Source organism: Ascidiella aspersa, chromosome 6 (genome assembly GCF_963924565.1).
Source record: "Ascidiella aspersa chromosome 6, kaAscAspe10.2, whole genome shotgun sequence".
Lineage (NCBI taxonomy): Eukaryota > Metazoa > Chordata > Ascidiacea > Phlebobranchia > Ascidiidae > Ascidiella > Ascidiella aspersa.
Genome location: NC_139452.1, coordinates 14,511,266 through 14,529,544, shown reverse-complemented (window position 1 = coordinate 14,529,544; position 18,279 = coordinate 14,511,266). Strand labels below are relative to the sequence as shown.

Here is an 18,279-nt window from a genome sequence, read left to right as displayed (position 1 = left end):
GTCTAAGAAAAATGAGTTCAAAACAAACATCTATGCTAAGTTTTTTGGGAAATAGAGGGTCAACACCATCTGAAGAATCTAACCTTAGGGACGAAAATGGCCAATTACCTCAAAAAAAGAGGAAAAGTTCTTTCCATCGCCAATACAATCAGTCGTACTAAATGTACGGATTTATTGCAACGTATGCTTCAGAAGCACCTAGTCCGCTCTGTCTAATTTGTAACATCAAGTTATCAAACGATGCAATGAAGTCTTCAAAACTACTTCGGCACTTGAATACTAAACGTCCCGAATCAAAAGATAAACCTTCCGAGTTTTTTGAAAGACGAAAACGTGGTTACGAAGGAGAAAAGCGGTTATTGAGGACTGTTTTATCAACAAATCCAAACGTACTACGAGCATCGTATTTGGTATGTCACCGCATCGCTAAGACTAATAAACCATTTACAATTGGAATAAAATTAGTTCTACCTGCGTGTATTGATATTTGCCGTGCCATGATTGGTCGTTTGTCCGGTTTGACAGTTCGGATAAAGAAGGTCGCACCAGAGTGCGAGGCGACTCATTGTGTTATTCACAGAGAAATACTGGCTAGCAAAAAGTTATCACCTGAGCTTCATAGCGTATTTGATAATGTAGTTAAAATCAATTTTATCAAAGCACATGCTCTTAACACGGTCCGGCTGTTTGAGCATCTGTTTGAGGACATGGATGCTCCACACAGTTGCCTTCTTTTGCATACAGAAGTAAGTGGCTCTCACAGGGAAAATTATTAAACAGAGTGTTTGAATTGCGTTAACCACTGCAAAAATTTCTATTAGAAAAACATTCCGATCTTTGTAACAAATTTATAGATGAAAAATGGGTTCTAAAACTTGCCTACTTGTGCGACATATTTAATCTGCTAAATGAACTAAATCTTTATCTTCAAGGCAAAATGACAATTGTATTCAAGTTGGCAGATAAAGTGGCTGCATTTAAAGACAAACTTAAATTATGGGAGAAACGTGTTAACAAAGTGGTTTTTGACATGTTTCAAACCTTAGCATTTAAAGAAAACAATCCTGATCAAGCGTTCTCTGTCCTTGTAAGCAGTCACTTGCGGGTTATATTAGAAGAGTTCAAACGCTATTTTCCAAGCGCTAAAGACCCTAGGAGTGCAAATAAATGGATCCGTAACCCATTTATTTTCGAAACTGGTGAATCGACTTTAACTGTGCGACAAGAGGACAAGTGCTGGCATTGCAAATGATGGTTGCCTAAATGCATTTTTCATGCAACTACTTTACCAATGTTTCGGATGGAGGTCTTGCCAGAATACCACGACCTTGCAATAAAAGCCGTAAAAACGTTGCTGCCATTTCCGACATCGTACTTATGCGAGTCTGGTTTTTCTGTGAAGGCAACAACAAAGACGAAACCGCGAAACAGACTAGACGTGAGGGACACATTGCGGATTTCAAAGTTAAATAACTCCTAGGTGGGAGCATCTCGCTGCCACAAAACAAGTTGAAAGTTGTTTTTTAAGGCCGGTCCGCGACACAATTTTAGTTTAAAACCGGTCCGCAGTGCAAAAAAGGTTGCCGACCCTACCGGCTTCAAAGGTGTTGCGGTCTTGCAACATCTTTAGCCGTTAGTAATTACTTAAGGAATACTAAATTAACACATTCAGTGGGTTTTAAACATTCGTGCATTTCATAGGCGCCGGTTACCACGATATTACCTCGCGAATCTGTGTATCACTATAGCATGTGAGGTCACGCGAGGATTGTGAAATTTAAGCAAAGTTGTTTGATTATTTTTCGTTATTATTTTAGTAGACATAAGTTATTGTTCGAGAATGTTATAGATTGCTAGCGTATTGTCGCTATGTATTGCTGCCGTTTTAAAGATATGTTCTATGATATGGGAAAATGTTATGTAAAAGTATTTAAATATAGTTGTTGATTGTTTAGTCGATAATGTATGTAAGTAACTGTAATGCTTAAGCTCGTTTTTGTTGTCAATAATTAATAATGGTATTTACGTTTCTTGGTATTTTTGAGAATCAGGCAGATAGTCTTACTGCGGCAGAACATTAGCGCTAAGATATAAATAATCAGAACTCACGTTAAATTTTTATTTACGATATATGAGGTCGTAAAATTGGTGTACCCGAGATCGTAAAATTGGTCCCCGAGTATCGTAAAATTGGTCCCCGAGTATCGTAAAAAAGGTATGCATTATACTACCACGCCTGTATTTCTTATTAGGACGTTTCTGCATTTGCTGAAGGTTGCCTCACCTTTACTTATATAGATATCAATATACAGGGTACCTCACGATGGGCAGGGGGAAGTTAATATTATTGTTTGTAAGTTTTTTATTGTTTATTATTAATTAATTATTATTGTTTATATGTTTTTTATTGTTTATCAGTTTAACTAAGTTACTAATGGAATAATATTAAGTTTTTTTAAAAAGCATTTATTTAAACATGCACTATAAAGATAATGTTAAACAAATTGTGTTTTTTAATTAAAATGGCAATCTAGTAAACATTGGACATTAACCAGAGAAATGACTTCGGCACACCAAAATTATGTAAAAGCGAACAATGTGAATATATTATTCACATGCTAGAATGGAGTATCTGCAAATAGGAAAAAACTCATATTTTTCGAAAATTGAAAATCAAAATTGCAAAAATATAGCGGATTATGGGATAAATCAGTGTTGTTATTCGTTCTTACGACATTATAAATATCCAAACCCCCCACCCCATTTCTCGTTTGACTCAGCAATGTAATGAGCACATTTCTATAGCTGACAAAGAAAAAACGTTTAATAAAACTTTGTACTTTTGACACTAAGAGGGTGTTCGCTTATTGTAAAGATATTAGTTTGTTAGGCAAGCAAACGCTTATAGGTCGATATGTCTAAGTTTCATAAATAGTACTTTTGTTAGCAAATTTTTACAATTTTTTTGTTCTTATAGGATTGGTGAACATTACCGCATCAAAAGTTTAAAATATACATCACGAAATATGTCCTAAGAAAAGCAACGTTAAGTTATACCGAAAGTTATTGCTCTTGCGCGAATCAAATGAGTAAAAGAGGGAGACGAAAACGTACAACATATTTGTATCGGGCTTATTACAAAACACAGATTTAACCGAGAAATAACAGTAACTTGCTATATAGCCTAGGCCAAATCAAAAGGCGCACAAGAGAGGCAGATATTTTAGTAGTCACTACTTTTCTCAGGCGAGATACACCTAAACTAACTACTCATCAGGAACTTTTTCGAGGCGAAATCAAATGGAAAGTAAATAATAGTCAAACGAAGCAATACGTACTTAAATGAGTCCTTCCCAACAGACAACCAAGAAAGATGATACGATAAAACACTGATTTAAAACGAAGCAAAACGTTCAATATCAAGAAGTTCATTTTGAGTATAAAAATTTCTATACCCCAATTTCGCAAGAGTCTTGCCACAAATGTCTTGTACAGCTTTGACTTGGTCAATGGAAAGCCGCTTTCTCCAAGCTGAGACTACATACTTTACATTTCTCGTTGTGCTCTGAGGATCTTTTATTGACAATGTTTCGCTATTTATAAGTGAAGTGGCATTCAGTAGGAACTTTTTAACATCTTCGTTCATGTTAATGGCGACAAAGTCATATATTTTCTGTGCTGTTTGAAGAGGATCCATAGAAAAGTCCTCATGGCGTATGCGCAAGTATTTGTGTTGAAGTTCCTCTTGATGACTTAAATTTTGATCTGCAAATTGGACGTCGGGTGTAACTCGTTCACATGCACCTCGCAACCAACCCCTAGGAATGTATAGCAATTATTTTGTTAAATAAAAAACGAAATACTATTATAAAACTAAAATATTATAAGTATTTGATCGATATATTGTTTACAAGAAATAACGACAATCAAGTTCGACAAAGTAGACGTTTAACCGTTATTTACATTATTGTCACGGAACTGTATCATGCTATATTTCTCAAAGTCGCACACTGTCACAGATTAGTATCTAACGATTGTACGTAACATTCTTTCCTTTTGCGTTAAACTTGTTGTTTTGTTTATGACTAGCCGTTCGTTAGGGTTGTTCAGATTTTGAAATTTTTTAAAAAGTTTAACTAACTGAAGTTTTTCCCATGGTTTGAACCTTAAAAATAGGATTGACAAAAAAAAATTAAATTGGGTTATGATTTCACCCTCCTCAATGCCCCTAAAGTTTAGCAGTAATATCATTAAATTATGGGAATTCCCCTATTGTGAAAATTTGCTAAATAGGCTGTATTGTAACCAAACGATTGCAAATAGTCTTGTAAACTGGTATTTATAATATATCAACAACGAATACGCATAAACAACACAAAGAAGCATTGCAAATTAGCCTGAAAAATCAATTTGTTTTGCAAAAATTGATTTTTTAAAAGTCAGGAAACAATCGCCGGTGTTCTTCTACGACCTGCAGGAGGTTATCGACATATCGTGCTGCTGCGCATCAGCAGTGATGTCAGTGATGAGTAATTAATGTTCAACTTGACCATTCTCTCAGCAGCTTCATTTTTTGCGACCAGTCCCAAACTGAAAGCCTCAGCCAGTTGCACTGACCGTCGACTTCCTATTACTTTTGAACGCATAACTGGCCACCCTGGAAAATTTACTTTGTTTGGGTTTATTGAAAATTTTTTTGTCTATTTTTTTTCGTCCATATTAGGTGTTAGCTGAACATAGAAAACATCACAGTTTCTTCATTGAGTTACCGATGATGCTTGAGCAAATTTTTTAGACAACCTCTCGACTTGTGTTGTCATATTTTGAATTCTCGTTCATGGTTTACAAAAACACCAGGTCATTCTTTGGAGCATCGGAACCGATACCTGTTTTTAACAAAGCTGGGACATAAAACAAGGCAATAAACTAAGATGCGCTCCAGCTGGTTAACACAATCTTGTTCGTAGCCTATCTGTTTCATCCACATGAACATTTGGCAGTATAGGACCTGACTTATCTATCGAGCGCTGTGTGTAGTACCAGGTCTGCAAGAAAGGGAACTTTGGGTAATGCCTCAATATCACAAGAATAGTGTGTTTATCGCACATTCTTTGTGGTCTTTCCTTATCAATACACTTTGTGTTTGTTTTACTTGAGTAAGAAGAGGATAAACATTAACCTTTTTTGTATATGGACGAAAATAGAAAAATAAATAAAAATTTTGGATAAACCCAAACAAAGTAAATTTGGCCATGGTGGTTAGTTACGCGTTGAAAGGTTACAGAAAGTCGACGGTCAGTGCAACTGGCTGAAGCTTTCAGTTTGGGACTGGCCGCAAAAAAATGCTGCTGCTGAAAGAATGGTCAAGTTAAACACTAATTACTCATCACTGACATCACTGATGATGCGCAGCAGCACGATATGTCGATAACCTCCTGCAAGTCGTAGAAGAACACCGGTGATTGTTTCCTGACTTTAAAAAAATCAATTTTTGCAAAACAAAATGTTTTTTCATGCTAATTTGCAATGCTTCTTTGTGTTGTTTATGCGTATTCGTTGTTAATATATTATAAATACCATTTTACAATATACTATTTGTCATAGTTTGGTGAAAATACAGCCTATGGAGGCTTTGAGGAGGGCGAAATCATGACCCAAATTAAAAAAAAATGTCAATCCTTTTTTTAAGGTCCAAATCATGGAAAAAACGTCGATTAGCTTAACTTTTCAAAAATTTTCAAAATCTGAACAACCCTACCAGTTGTGTTACGTCATAATGCCCCAAAAGTGGCGTGATGTTTACTCAGTGTGTTTACTGCGTTAAACATACTGTAGTTGCCATTATAGAATATTTTAATATAGATTTATATGTTTTGATTTAATTCTAGATGTAGGATTATACAATCTATATCTCGATGTGTGAGTTTTATTGCAAAAAAAATATTATATAATCTAAATTATTGACAGATTCGCTATCCAGGATAAATAACTCAGTAATGTAAAAAGTAAAAATATTTGTAAATTGAAAAATAAATAATGAGGTATGAAATCAAAATTTCAGTAACTGGTCATGTTCAGTAAATGTTTTATAAAATAAAACATCTTAGATCTAAAGCTTCAAGCAAGAAACTTTATGCAATTTTATACGGCACTAAGCTTTAAATGAATATATTGTTGCTGCCAGGCATTATACAATTATAAAGGGGTTCTTCTGACAAATATTGTGTTTAGCGCCGACGTTTCGATTACCCAAAAAACCTGTATAGGTAATCGAAACGTCGGCGCTAAACATAATATTTGTCAAAAGAACCCCTGAATAATTGAGCTTTAAATGTTGATTTTTTTATTCAAATGTATTGAATATTTTCAAAAATCCTTTTTAGATTATTTTTTAGATTTCTTTATAAAAAATATAGATGTTTCTAGATTAAATTTATTGTAATTCTAAATGTTTACCGTAAGAAAAAATGGCAACTATGGCGTCAAAGCAGGTCATTATACATCAAACGTGGCAGTGAAAGCACGTGTGTTTTTATGTGGGAATGAAAACCCAAGCAGAAAGCTAACTGAAAGTTAATACTTCTAGGTCTTTAGACTGGAAAGCGCTGAAGTAGTACCAAAATAGCGGGCACATTATTTGTGTTTGTGACACACACAGAACAATGCTTTTACAAAATATTTCATGCTGATTTACTTAAAAGCTTTTTCTTTGTCCGGATTCGAATTGCCTGTTATATGAGAGTTGATGACAGCTCTGGGATCGCGAACCAAATGAACAACTTTCAAGTTGAAAGAGGAATCCCGCAGGAGTGGAAGGAGATATTCCAATCTGCAAAGGTAGTTTACCTTCATGGCGATCAACATGCTACCTTTGCAATGTTTGCTCAAGGATTCCAGGTTAATGGGACTTGGGCAATGCTGAAACTTGCCCTTGCCAGATTTGCACAGACCCGCATCTCTGCTCAGGAACCGACTCATTTTTGGTGCTCCGGTAAAGCACACCTTTTTAGTCTTGCACCTGCAAAAGTACTTTGTAAAATGAAACCAACAAAAAGAAGAACTCATTAAACACAACTATAGTTTGTGGCCCTGCTTTAGATAGATTAAGTCGAGAAAAGTCAAAATGGAAAATTGCATCAAAGTGCAAATTTTTAATTTCTGTGTTTTGGGTGAAAACATGTAGCCTAGTCCCAGTGAACTGTTAGCCAAACAAAAAACTTAAAAAACGATAGGCCTAATAGTTTAAACTTTGTAGTAGTATCAACGTATATAAAGGTAAAATATAATGGTATTACCACATCACTATCTAAACTACAAGGTTTTGTCAGGGGCGACATATTTAAGTTTTGAAACGTGCGCACATCTTGAAACAAAATGTGCGCCCAAATTTTAGGTGTGAACATTCTTACACGTTATTTGCAAAAAGCTCGCATCGCCAACTCATATGCGAGAAAATGCAACAGTTTTCGCACACTTAGGCAGTAACCTTAAATGGTACTTTAACTAAAAGTTTTAAAACATAAGCAAATATTTAAGGCCGTAAGGCCTATAATAAGGGTATAATAGGTTATATTTTATTGCGCATTTAGCCTACTATTAAATGCTCTTTTGGTTGCCTTTTTATATTTGCCTATATGCTAGGGCTACCATATGTCCTCTTTTAGGAGGATTTGTCCTCTTTTCTCAAGAAAACTGAATGGTCCTCCGAGGACGCTCAAAAATGTCCAAATGTCCTCTTTTTTCGCATTTCGAGTAAGTTGCTTATACTTTTAACAAGACTTTTAGGCCAGAAGTTGTATTTATTTCCAAATAAATACTGCCATGAAACAAGCTGAATTGCGGGTTTAAAACAGGTTTTTAAACAAATTGCCCTACCAGCCCTACCTTCTTGATTGGTATTGTAAACATTGCGGCCGAAAAATGGCAACAGAACCTCACATTCAAAAAGGCTCATTTATAAAGCAAAGTTGTGAGTTTTGTAGGCCTACTATCAGTGTTACTGTATGGTAAGCTATGGTCTTAGTTCTTCCAGAAGCTTGTCTAGTTAGTATATAACAGCGATTTTTAACCGGGGGCTCGAGCTCTAAGTTAATATTTAATTTTTTTGCAATGATTCTATTGGTTTCGTTTTGGTTGTACATCACTTCTACAGCGCTGTACAAACTCTGTTTTTTTGCCAACTATAACATTAAAACTGCCAAAAAATTTGGCGCTCGGCGCGAATCTTCTGTTAAATTTATACTATAGTTAAATTTTTTCAGCACAAAGTCTCTTTGAGTGCAATTGCATGTTTTCATATCACCAAAGGTATAACGGCCCTATTTAATTTTAATTTGGCTAACTTAGATAAACTATAAAATTCATTCACTGTTCGAATCTATATTTTATCCATACAACAGGGCGACTCCAACTTTTTGCGCAAATCGATAATGTTTTTGCAATATTGCTGTTGCATTGTGTGTCGTCACATCTTTTAAAACACGATAACGCAATGTTTAATATTTGCGCTTGGCATTTTTATTTGCGCTAGACATCACAGCCTTACAACTGTGGAGTAAATGCCCTCACAACATGTTTGTCAAAATTACCTCAATTTGCTGTGTTACGGGCAATTTGCTGTCTTACCAATGCAAAAAGCCTCCTGAATTTTCAGTTTAGCGCCAATTCAACCAATTAACTCATTTTTTTGCCGCTTCGCGAGACCGTCAAACTTAACTATGTTCAAGTTGTTTCAGTGACATTTAATTGAAAATGTCGAATTGCTATTCTTAGGGCGGCGGAAGGCATAAAAAATGGGGGCGCGACTGAAAAAAGGTTGTAAACCACGGTCTGTGGCATACAGGTAGTTCTCAGCAGATACTTTAGTTTTTCCTTATTATTCTTTAAATTTAGGCAACCATAAAGCAAAAAAAGCAATAAATTATAATGCTAAAGAGGAAAACTCTGTTTGCTGATTAGCTACGCCAGAGGCATCCTTGTTTCATAAAATGACATATTAATTTCGAAGCTGAATGCATTACTTGTGGATATGGCACGTTTTTCTCAAACGTAACACTTCTAATAAGAATATCAAAGCCCATACAGAAGTAGGTATCATTTTGGACGTTTCGAATAACTCTTTATTCATTTTCAAGTTATCGAGTTATTCGAAACGAGTTATTCGAAACGTCCAAAATGATACCTACTTCTGTATGGGCTTTGATATTCTTATTACGTCTTACTACAACCTCCAACCATTATGCTCCAAAGTAACACTTCTACTTTCGTTTTACTTGCAGGCAAAAAAAAACCTTATTTTGGGTGCTGAAGATATGGTAGCCCTAGATTAGGCAGTGTATTTCCGAATAATAGATTTTGTAGGTGAGCCGCCGAATTTTTGTAGCTCTGCTAGTGCAAGTGAAAAAAGTTTAGGAGCACTGTTCTAGAGTACGAACTCAAAGCCTGATAACTTACTGGGAATACTTATCGGTAAGTTTGCTTGCGTTGAACGCCTTCAGGTGATATTCGTTAAGTTGAAAGTCACATTCGAAGATCTTTCGCAACACTTCCAATCTTTCTTTGAGCATGGAATTACAAGGCCTCGAGGGAAAGGGGTAAAGCGGCTCATACAAGTAAACCACATCCGATCTCTGATTAAACAGTTCACCTAATACACTCGATCCTGAACGAGTCTGAGTTAGGAGAATCACGACCTTTCTGTTACTCAAGTTGTGTGAAGCGTTTGCTGGATTTTGGCATATGTGGGTCGTCTTGCGAGATGCTGCCGTTGCTTTCACAACGATTGGTTCTTTTTTGGTCCAACTATAATAGGCCAAACAAAGCATGATAAAGCTTGTGGCCAACACCAAAACTTTAAATCGCCCCTTCATTGCAAAACAAAGTGCCTAATATACCTTACGAAAAAGGGTCTACAGAAAAAAGCTTAATTTAGCCGAGATAGATTAACAAACGTCTGAGTTATTTTAGTGCACATATTTATCACAATATGCCATAAGTATACAAAAAGAAAAGTCAATACAGACATTTTAAATAAATTACAAACGTAGATTTAACATATCACCGGTTTGTAAGCGTCACAAAATAATAATATATAAGTTTTTTTATCAGGTGGCATACAGACAAATCGTTTAAACTAGAGAAAAAAACTTGCTCAGAAACACAGCAATACTATATACTTACCATAGTATTAAAACAAGCGACATAATAAAGCCAACGCCGTAATATCCGCGACAAAAACATAATTTAACCGTCTGAATAAGACACACACCTGTCGGAATAAAGTTCTAAATTTATCGGAATAAGGCCTAATAGGCCAAAAACGCCAAAAACTCTAGGGAGAGGGTATATGAGACGATCGGGGTCCATGGGTCTGGCATCAACCGTTATGGTGTCGACGTTCGGGCGCGGTAGTTTGAATGGCGCCGTTTGGGCGCCTCTGTTTTGGCACCAGATGTTCATGATTGTTTGTGGTTATTGGGTTAATTTAGCCAATTATTATTAAATTTAATCAATGCTAATGTACATGTTTTTGTTTTGTGAAATATTGGTCCGAGTGCAACTATTTTTTTTTCATTTTTAGAAGTTTTATATTATTTTTATACAAATGGTGAGACTTGAAATTAACTTGAACAAATAATTACTTGGAGTGGAACTTCACTTACTATTTGCTGAAAAAGACTCCACTTGGACTTCAATTATTTTGCAAAAGTCATTCCAAAATAACTTGTTTGCGATAATAACATTTTGTTTATTAGGGACTTTATATTTTTAAGTAGTAAACAAACTTGCCCAAAAGTGCATCTGGTTCAATTGCATCTGGTTTAATTGCATCTCAATGTTGTAATAACTAAGTATGTTTTTTCAACTGACTCCACTTTCCATGACCTGACTTGACATGAGTGATTTTTTTACAGATGTCTTGAGTTATGTAGAAATCATTTAGACTGGAGGTCAATTGGGTAAGTAACAACTTAGACTTGATCTAATATTTGTTGAGAATGACTTGAGATATACTTTAGTTATTTTGCAAATATTGCGACTTTCAACTATTTTTAAATAACTTACTATTGCTGTCTTTGTGCCTAATTCTTTCCTTTTTACACCACTACTTATTTGAAACAAATCGACTGGGTTTTCGTACTTATTTTCTACCTTCCGAAAACAATTAAAGAGTTGATATTTAACTGGCCCGTAAACAGGATAAGTATTCTCTTTGTATACATCCCAAGATGGACAACGATTTGAGCCAATATGGTGTAACAGTAATGCATATCGAAATAAAAAAATTTGATATGCTGAAACGAAATTTCCAGATGATCAAGCATAGGGTGGTCCAAACCCAGGCCCGCGAATCATTATTTTTTGAATTTGAACTTATGAGTTATATTAACGTTTTGTTTTCCGTTTTTTTAATATGAAGACAACCTAAAGATTACGACCCTATATAAATTACTATGTTTGCCACTGTAAACAAACGATAAAATACGTTGCGCTTCTGGGAAGTATTGTTTTGCAGGTTTTGACTGTGACTAACGACTAACGCCCTGACCTTTTCCATGATGCCATTTCAGCCAAATTAAAGTTAAAAAACAGTCTATTATTACAAATGCAGTTTTCTTCGGAATTAAAAGTTTTGTCAAATACGCATTTTTTCGCGCTTAAGATCACCTTTAAGATTATCCATATAATCTATAGTGGGCTATGGCTCTTTCACTCACACAAGGGTTAAAATCATCCGTGCTTGAGTCTTCAGAATGTAACAGACCCAGCATAGCTTATGTTAGGAGATCAGACCAGCCGTAGGCTTTTGTATTTGTCAACGCACAGAATGTAAAATTGAACTGGACACTAGTAGTAGATTGTAAATTAGTCCAGTGGTTCTTAAATTAAGCAATATCATATGTTGAGAGGGGGCGAAAAGAGATATATTGGGAGGGCGAAGCGATAGTACAATTTAATTTTTTTGTATCGTGTCTTATTCGAAATATTGATTAAGGTAAAGTAACTTGTTTTTCTTATTAAGACGATTCTGCATTTGCTGAAAGTTACCTAACCTATAGTTACCTATATAGCAAACAAATCAGCTTTGTTTTTTGAAAAACGCAGTTATTTCAACATATCCCAGAGCAAATCGCAAACAAACTTTATTTTTTAATTTTAAAGACAGTAAATTAAACCCTGGACTCTAACCTCCGAAATCACTTCGGCACACCAAAACAATACAAAAGTTAAAAATGTGAATATATTATTTCACAGGCTAGAAATGTCTAGCCTGCGAAAGGGTAAAACTCACATTTTTTCGTTCTTACAAACATCGGAAAACAGCCCCCTTTCTAGTTTGGGAAATTTAATGAGCACATTTGTATGCTGCCAATAAAACGTTTAATAGAACTATGTACCTTTGATACAAAGAGGGTGTTTGCTTATTATAAAGATATCTGTTTGTTTGGCAAGGGCTTAGGTCGATATGTCTAAAGTTTAATAAATTGTATCCTTTTTTATCAATTTTTTATTATTTATTTGGTTCTTACTGGATAAATAAACATTACCGCATAAAACTTTTAAAATATACATCACGAAATATGTCCTAGGAAAAGCAACGTTAACCGTTCTTGCTCTTGCGCGAATCAAATCAGTAAAAGAAAGGAGGCGAAAACTAACAACAATGTATTTGTATCTTGCTATATAGGCCGAATCAAAAGGCGAACAAGCGAAGCAGATATTTTAGAAGCCTATAGTCGCTATATTTCGTAGGCAAAATAAGCTTAAATTAAGGTAAAACTTTGCAAATAATAAACTAACTACTCATCAAAAAATTTTTCGAGGCGACATCAAATGGAAAGTAAATAATAATTAAGCTAAGCAGTACATACTTAAATGCGTCCTTCCCAACAGACAACCAAGATTATACGATAAAACACCGATTTACAACGAAGCAAAACGTTCAATATCAAGAAGTTCATTTTGCGTCTCAAAATTTCTATACCCCAATTTCGCAAGAGTCCTGCCACAAATGTCTTGTACAGCTTTGACTTGATTAATGGTAAGCCGCTTTCTCCAAGCTGAGACTATACATACTTTACATTTCTCGTTGTGCTCTGAGGATCTTTTATTGACAATGTTTCGCTATTTATAAGTGAAGTGGCATTCAGTAGGAACTTTTTAACATCTTCGTTCATGTTAATGGCGACTAAGTCATATATTTTCTGTGCTGTTTGAAGAGGATCCATAGAAAAGTCCTCATGGCGTATGCGCAAGTATTTGTTTTGAAGTTCCTCTTGATGACTTAAATTTTGATCTGCAAATTTGACGTCGGGTGTAACTCGTTCACATGCACCTCGCAACCAACCCCTAGGAATGTATAGCAATTATTTTGTTAAATAAAAAACGAAATACTATTATAAAACTAAAATAATATAAATATTTGATCGATATATTGTTTACAAGAAAATAACGACAATCAAATTCGACAAAGTAGACGTTTAACTGTTATTTATATTATTGTCACGGAACTGTATCATGGATATTTCTCAAAGTCGCACACTGTCACAAATTAGTATCTAACGATTGTATGTAACATTCTTTCCTTTTGCATTAAGGCCCGTTTACACTACAGCTTCACCGAGCTGAGCAAAGCGTAATTTGCATTTAAATTCTATTGTGGCGAGCGTTTCACGCTTTGCTAAACAATCCCAGTGCAGCTATAGAAAAACGTTACGCTTGGAGCGATTTTTACGCCCAGCTCGCCTCAGCGCAGCTGTGGTGAAAAAAATTTCACGCCAACGGGGCTTTAAACTTGTTGTTTTGTTTTTGACTAGCCGTTCGTGTTACGTCATAATGCCCCAGAAGTGGCGTGATGTTTACCGTATTTTACGGACCATAAGGCGCACCCGATTATAAGGCGCACTGTCAATAAATTGCTGTGATTAGTTTTTTGTTCATACACAAGGCGCACCGGGCTATAAGGCGCACGATCAACTTATCCAAATCACCCGGGCGTCTAAAAACACGCTGAGGCCTCCACAAAAAAGCCGAGTCTTCAGCCGCGTGGTAAACCGCTCTGCTCTTTCTTCTACTCCTCCCACTTTTTCTCCGCGCTCCTCTTTTCGTCTCCATTTGCAACCCAATGTTGGTTCGGCGGCGGTACGGTCGCCAGCCGTCGCCTGTCGATCAGAGGCAACGTGGGGTCGCAAGTAGTCGCAAGTTGCTAGTTGCTTTTACCGTTGGTTATTGTGTAAGACGGTGGTTTATTTATGTAATAATAGTATCGGTACTGGTTTTGAGTGAAGGCAATAAAGCACTACCGTACTTGACCCATACATTAGGAAAAAACGGGATTTAGATTGCGCCTAATGGTCCGTAAAATACGGGTACTGCGTTAAACATACTGTAGTTGCCATTATAGAATATTTTAATCTAGATTGAGATGTTTTGATTTGATTCTAGATGTAGGATTACACGATCTAGATCTCGATGTTAGAAATAAATAATGAGGTATGATATCAAAATTTCAGTAACTGGTCATGTTCCGTAAAATGTTTCATAAAATAAAAAATCTTAGATCTAAAGCTTCAAGCAAGAACCTTTATGCAATTTTATACGTCACTAAGCTTTAAATGAATATACTGTTGCTGCCAGGCATTATATAATTATAAAGGGGTTCTTCTGACAAATAATGTGTTTAGCGCCGACGTTTCGATTACCAAAAAAACCTGTATAAGTAACATCGGCGCGAATAAAACACAATATTTGTTAAAATATTTTTTTTGTTCAAATGTATTGAATATTTTCAAAAATCCTTTTTAGATTATTTTTTAGATTTCTTTATAAAAAACTAGACGAAATACCCGGCGTTGCCCAGGTTAAATAGAATATTTATCGATCGTAAGATCTTCGTAAATGACATAAATAATGCTAAAATATTTTTTTTAATGTCATAACAAATTTGCTTATGCCTAAACGTTTGAACTAAGTGTCACTACATAGAAATTTTAAATCATGTGATGTGAAGTCGGTTAACTATAGCGCACAACACTTGGCTAAGCATGCAATACATCTTTTAAGTAACGAAAACCCGTGACGTTTGTCAATTGAGAGTAACTCCTAAACGTAAAACTTTAGGTTGCAGCAGCAATTGCTTAGGCTTGCTTAATAGCGTCATGTTTAAGCAAAATTAATCCCGGCGCTAAACTGCGTCAAACGTGAGAAAAATCTTTATTGAAAAAACAAATGCTAACTGTTAACTACTGCAATAAACGCAATATTTCGCGAATTCTGCTGTATTGCGTGGGTAAACACATTGTAAGAAGTCATTAGTCTTTGGCCTCAATCACTATCGCTAACAAACGCCTTAAAAATAAAAATTCAATTATTTGTAAATTTGCGAACTCTACCTAAATTTTACGCGGTAACAGGCATCAATAAGTTCCTAAACATAATAGTCTTAGTTGGAAACATTAAAATTTTATTTTATGAAGGAAATGTAGTTACATTATGAAGGAAATGTACCAAATTGTAACCTAGACTTGCTTAATAGCGTCATATTTAAGAAAACACGTAATCCCGGTGCTAAACTGCGTCAAACGTAAGAAAATCTCCATTGAAAAAAAATGCTTAGGCCTACTGTTAACTGCTGCAATAAAGCTTTTTTCGCGAACTCTGCTAAATATTGCGTGGGTAAACACATTGTATAAGAAGTCATTAGGCTTTGGCCTCAATCACTATCGCTAACAAACGGCTTAAAAATAAAAATTCAATTCTTTGTAAATTTGCGAACTCTACCTAAATTTTACGCGGTAACAGGGATCAATAAGTTCCTAAACATAATAGTCTTAGTTGGAAACATTAAAATTTTACTTTACTACGGAAATATACTTACTTTTATTTTTTTATTTTCCGGCTGGTAATTGTGCTTGAAAAAAAGTTTTGCGTGGATACGTTAAACTTGGACTATCTTTTACTTAAACTCTGTACAAAAACTTCTAAATATACCTATATTAAATTAACTAACGCTGGGGCCTGGGAAACATGCTTAAATACAATCTTGGCAAGTGATAAGCTCATTGTAAATCGCATTAAGTGTGACGTAACATTTCCATTGTGATGCAACATAAATATATTGTAAATTGAAAGTGAGCATTACAACAGTTTTCCACCAACCATTGAGCTAAAGCGGCGCAACGTCAATGCTGCTCGAATTTCATAGTATAATCATCACCAACTGGGCGAACATTTTGCCACACACTTACATCTCACAAACTTTCTCTTTTATTATGTAGATCTAGATGTTTCAAGATTTAATTAATTGTAATTCTAGATGTTGACCGAAAGAAAAAATGGCAACTATGGCGTTAAAGCAGGTCATTATACATTTATTTTAGAAAATATTTTAGGCTGACTTACTTAAAAGCTTTTTCTTTGTCCGGATTCGAATTGCCTGTTATATGAGAGTTGATGACAGCTCTGGGATCGCGAACCAAATGAACAACTTTCAAGTTGAAAGAGGAATCCCGCAGGAGTGGAAGGAGATATTCCAATCTGCAAAGGTAGTTTACCTTCATGGCGATCAACATGCTACCTTTGCAATGTTTGCTCAAGGACTCCAGGTTAATGGGACTTGGGCAATGCTGAAACTTGCCCTTGCCGGAATTGCACAGACCCGCATCTTTGCTCAGAAACCGACTCATTTTTGATGCTCCGGTAAAGCACACCTTTTTAGTCTTGCAACTGCAAAAGTACTTTGTAAACTGAATCTTTTTTTAAATGCGAGTATATCAACAATTATTATAAACAGCGTTCTGTGGTGAATACAAAACACATATGTTTATATATACATATTAATTTTTACGCTTTATACTAGGCTTTTTTTAATTAAACAACAAGGTACGTTTGCTTTGCAAGCCCAACAAACAAAATATGTAACAAAAACCGTAGTAGAGAACAACAAAAAGAAGAGCTCATTAAACACAACTATATTAAGTTAACCTGTTTATTAACAACACACATGTCAAGTCAATTGATAGGCGCGTAGTCGTAGTGTTAATGCTGGTCAATTAAAATATTTTCCGCACTTAAGTGAAGTCAATGACAGTTATTCCAGCACTGCAGACGGGACTGGTTATTAAAATCAGGTACACTAAGTTCGTAGGGTAGCTATAAAAGTTGTTTGTCTCAGGCAAACCTACGACACATATAAAAATAAACCCTAGCCATAATAACAGCAACAATATAAAAGGTTGCAAAATGCTAAAATTCAAATAGGTTAAAAATAATATTTTTCAGTAACTTGGACTTTCATGGGTTTATTTAAATGATTAGTAGGCTAGATGTGCTGAATAAGAAAAAAATCCAGTTATCACGACCGTTACTAGAGCTTAGATTAGTGGTCGGCAAACTATGGGGCGCTGTCCAAATGTGGACCTCTAGCCATTTTGGTGGGCCGTGAGCACTTTTATATTATTATCATATTTAGCGTAAATGAACCTTCTTTTAGGGGCGTAATAAATTTATTTAGCTTTATACAAATTATTAAAACTGCCGAAAAATTTCGCGCTCGGCGCGAATCTTCTGTTAAATTTATACTATAGTTAAATTTTTTCAGCACAAAGTCTCTTTCGAGTGCAATTGCATGTTTTCATATCACCAAAGGTATAACGGCCCTATTTAATTTTAATTTGGCTAACTTAGATAAACTATAAAATTCATTCACTGTTCGAAACTATATTTTATCCATACAACAGGGCGACTCCAACTTTTTGCGCAAATCGATAACGTTTTTGCAATATTGCTGTTGCATTGTGTGTCGTCACATCTTTTAAAACACGATAACGCAATGTTTAATTTTTGCGCTTGGCATTTTTATTTGCGCTAGACATCACAGCCTTACAACTGTGGAGTAAATGCCCTCACAACATGTTTGTCAAACTTACCTCAATTTGCTGTGTTACGGGCAATTTGCTGTGTTACCAATGCAAAAAGCCTCTTGAATTTTCAGTTTAGCGCCAATTCAACCAATTAACTCAATTTTTTTGCCGCTTCGCGAGACCGTCAAACTTAACTCTGTTCAAGTTGTTTCAGTGACATTTAATTGAAAATGTCGAATTGCTATTCTTAGGGCGGCGGAAGGCATAGAAAAAATGGGGGCGCGACTGAAAAAAGGTTGTAAACCACGGTCTGTGGCATACAGGTAGTTCTCAGCAGATACTTTAGTTTTTCTTTGTTATTCTTTAAATTTAGGCAACCATAAAGCAAAAAAAGCAATAAATTATAATGCTAAAGAGG

At 35.4% G+C, this 18,279-nt stretch overlaps 1 protein-coding gene across 1 annotated transcript; it reads right to left on the bottom strand.

The window, feature by feature from the left end:
• Nucleotides 1–605: 605 nt before the first annotated feature.
• LOC146140058 (carbohydrate sulfotransferase 1-like) lies at nt 606–16,685 on the bottom strand. The gene is made up of 5 exons (XM_083392608.1): nt 16,402–16,685; nt 9,454–9,801; nt 6,729–7,018; nt 3,456–3,765; nt 606–756 (listed from the first exon to the last, which is right to left on the bottom strand). Exons 1-5 carry the CDS (start codon nt 16,683–16,685, stop codon nt 606–608), a joined length of 1,383 nt encoding a protein of 460 aa, XP_083248734.1.
• Nucleotides 16,686–18,279: the final 1,594 nt, after the last annotated feature.

Bases quoted from the DNA above. Each gene is read 5' to 3' on its own strand.
- LOC146140058 (XM_083392608.1), bottom strand. From the start codon at position 16,685: ATGAGTCGGTTTCTGAGCAAAGATGCGGGTCTGTGCAATTCCGGCAAG. The intron at 7,019-9,453 runs GTAAGTTATCAG...GTACTTTTGCAG, and splicing joins CTTACCGATAAGTATTCCCA to GTGCAAGACTAAAAAGGTGT. The intron at 3,766-6,728 runs GCAATTCGAATC...TCCAATTTGCAG, and splicing joins CATCAACTCTCATATAACAG to ATCAAAATTTAAGTCATCAA.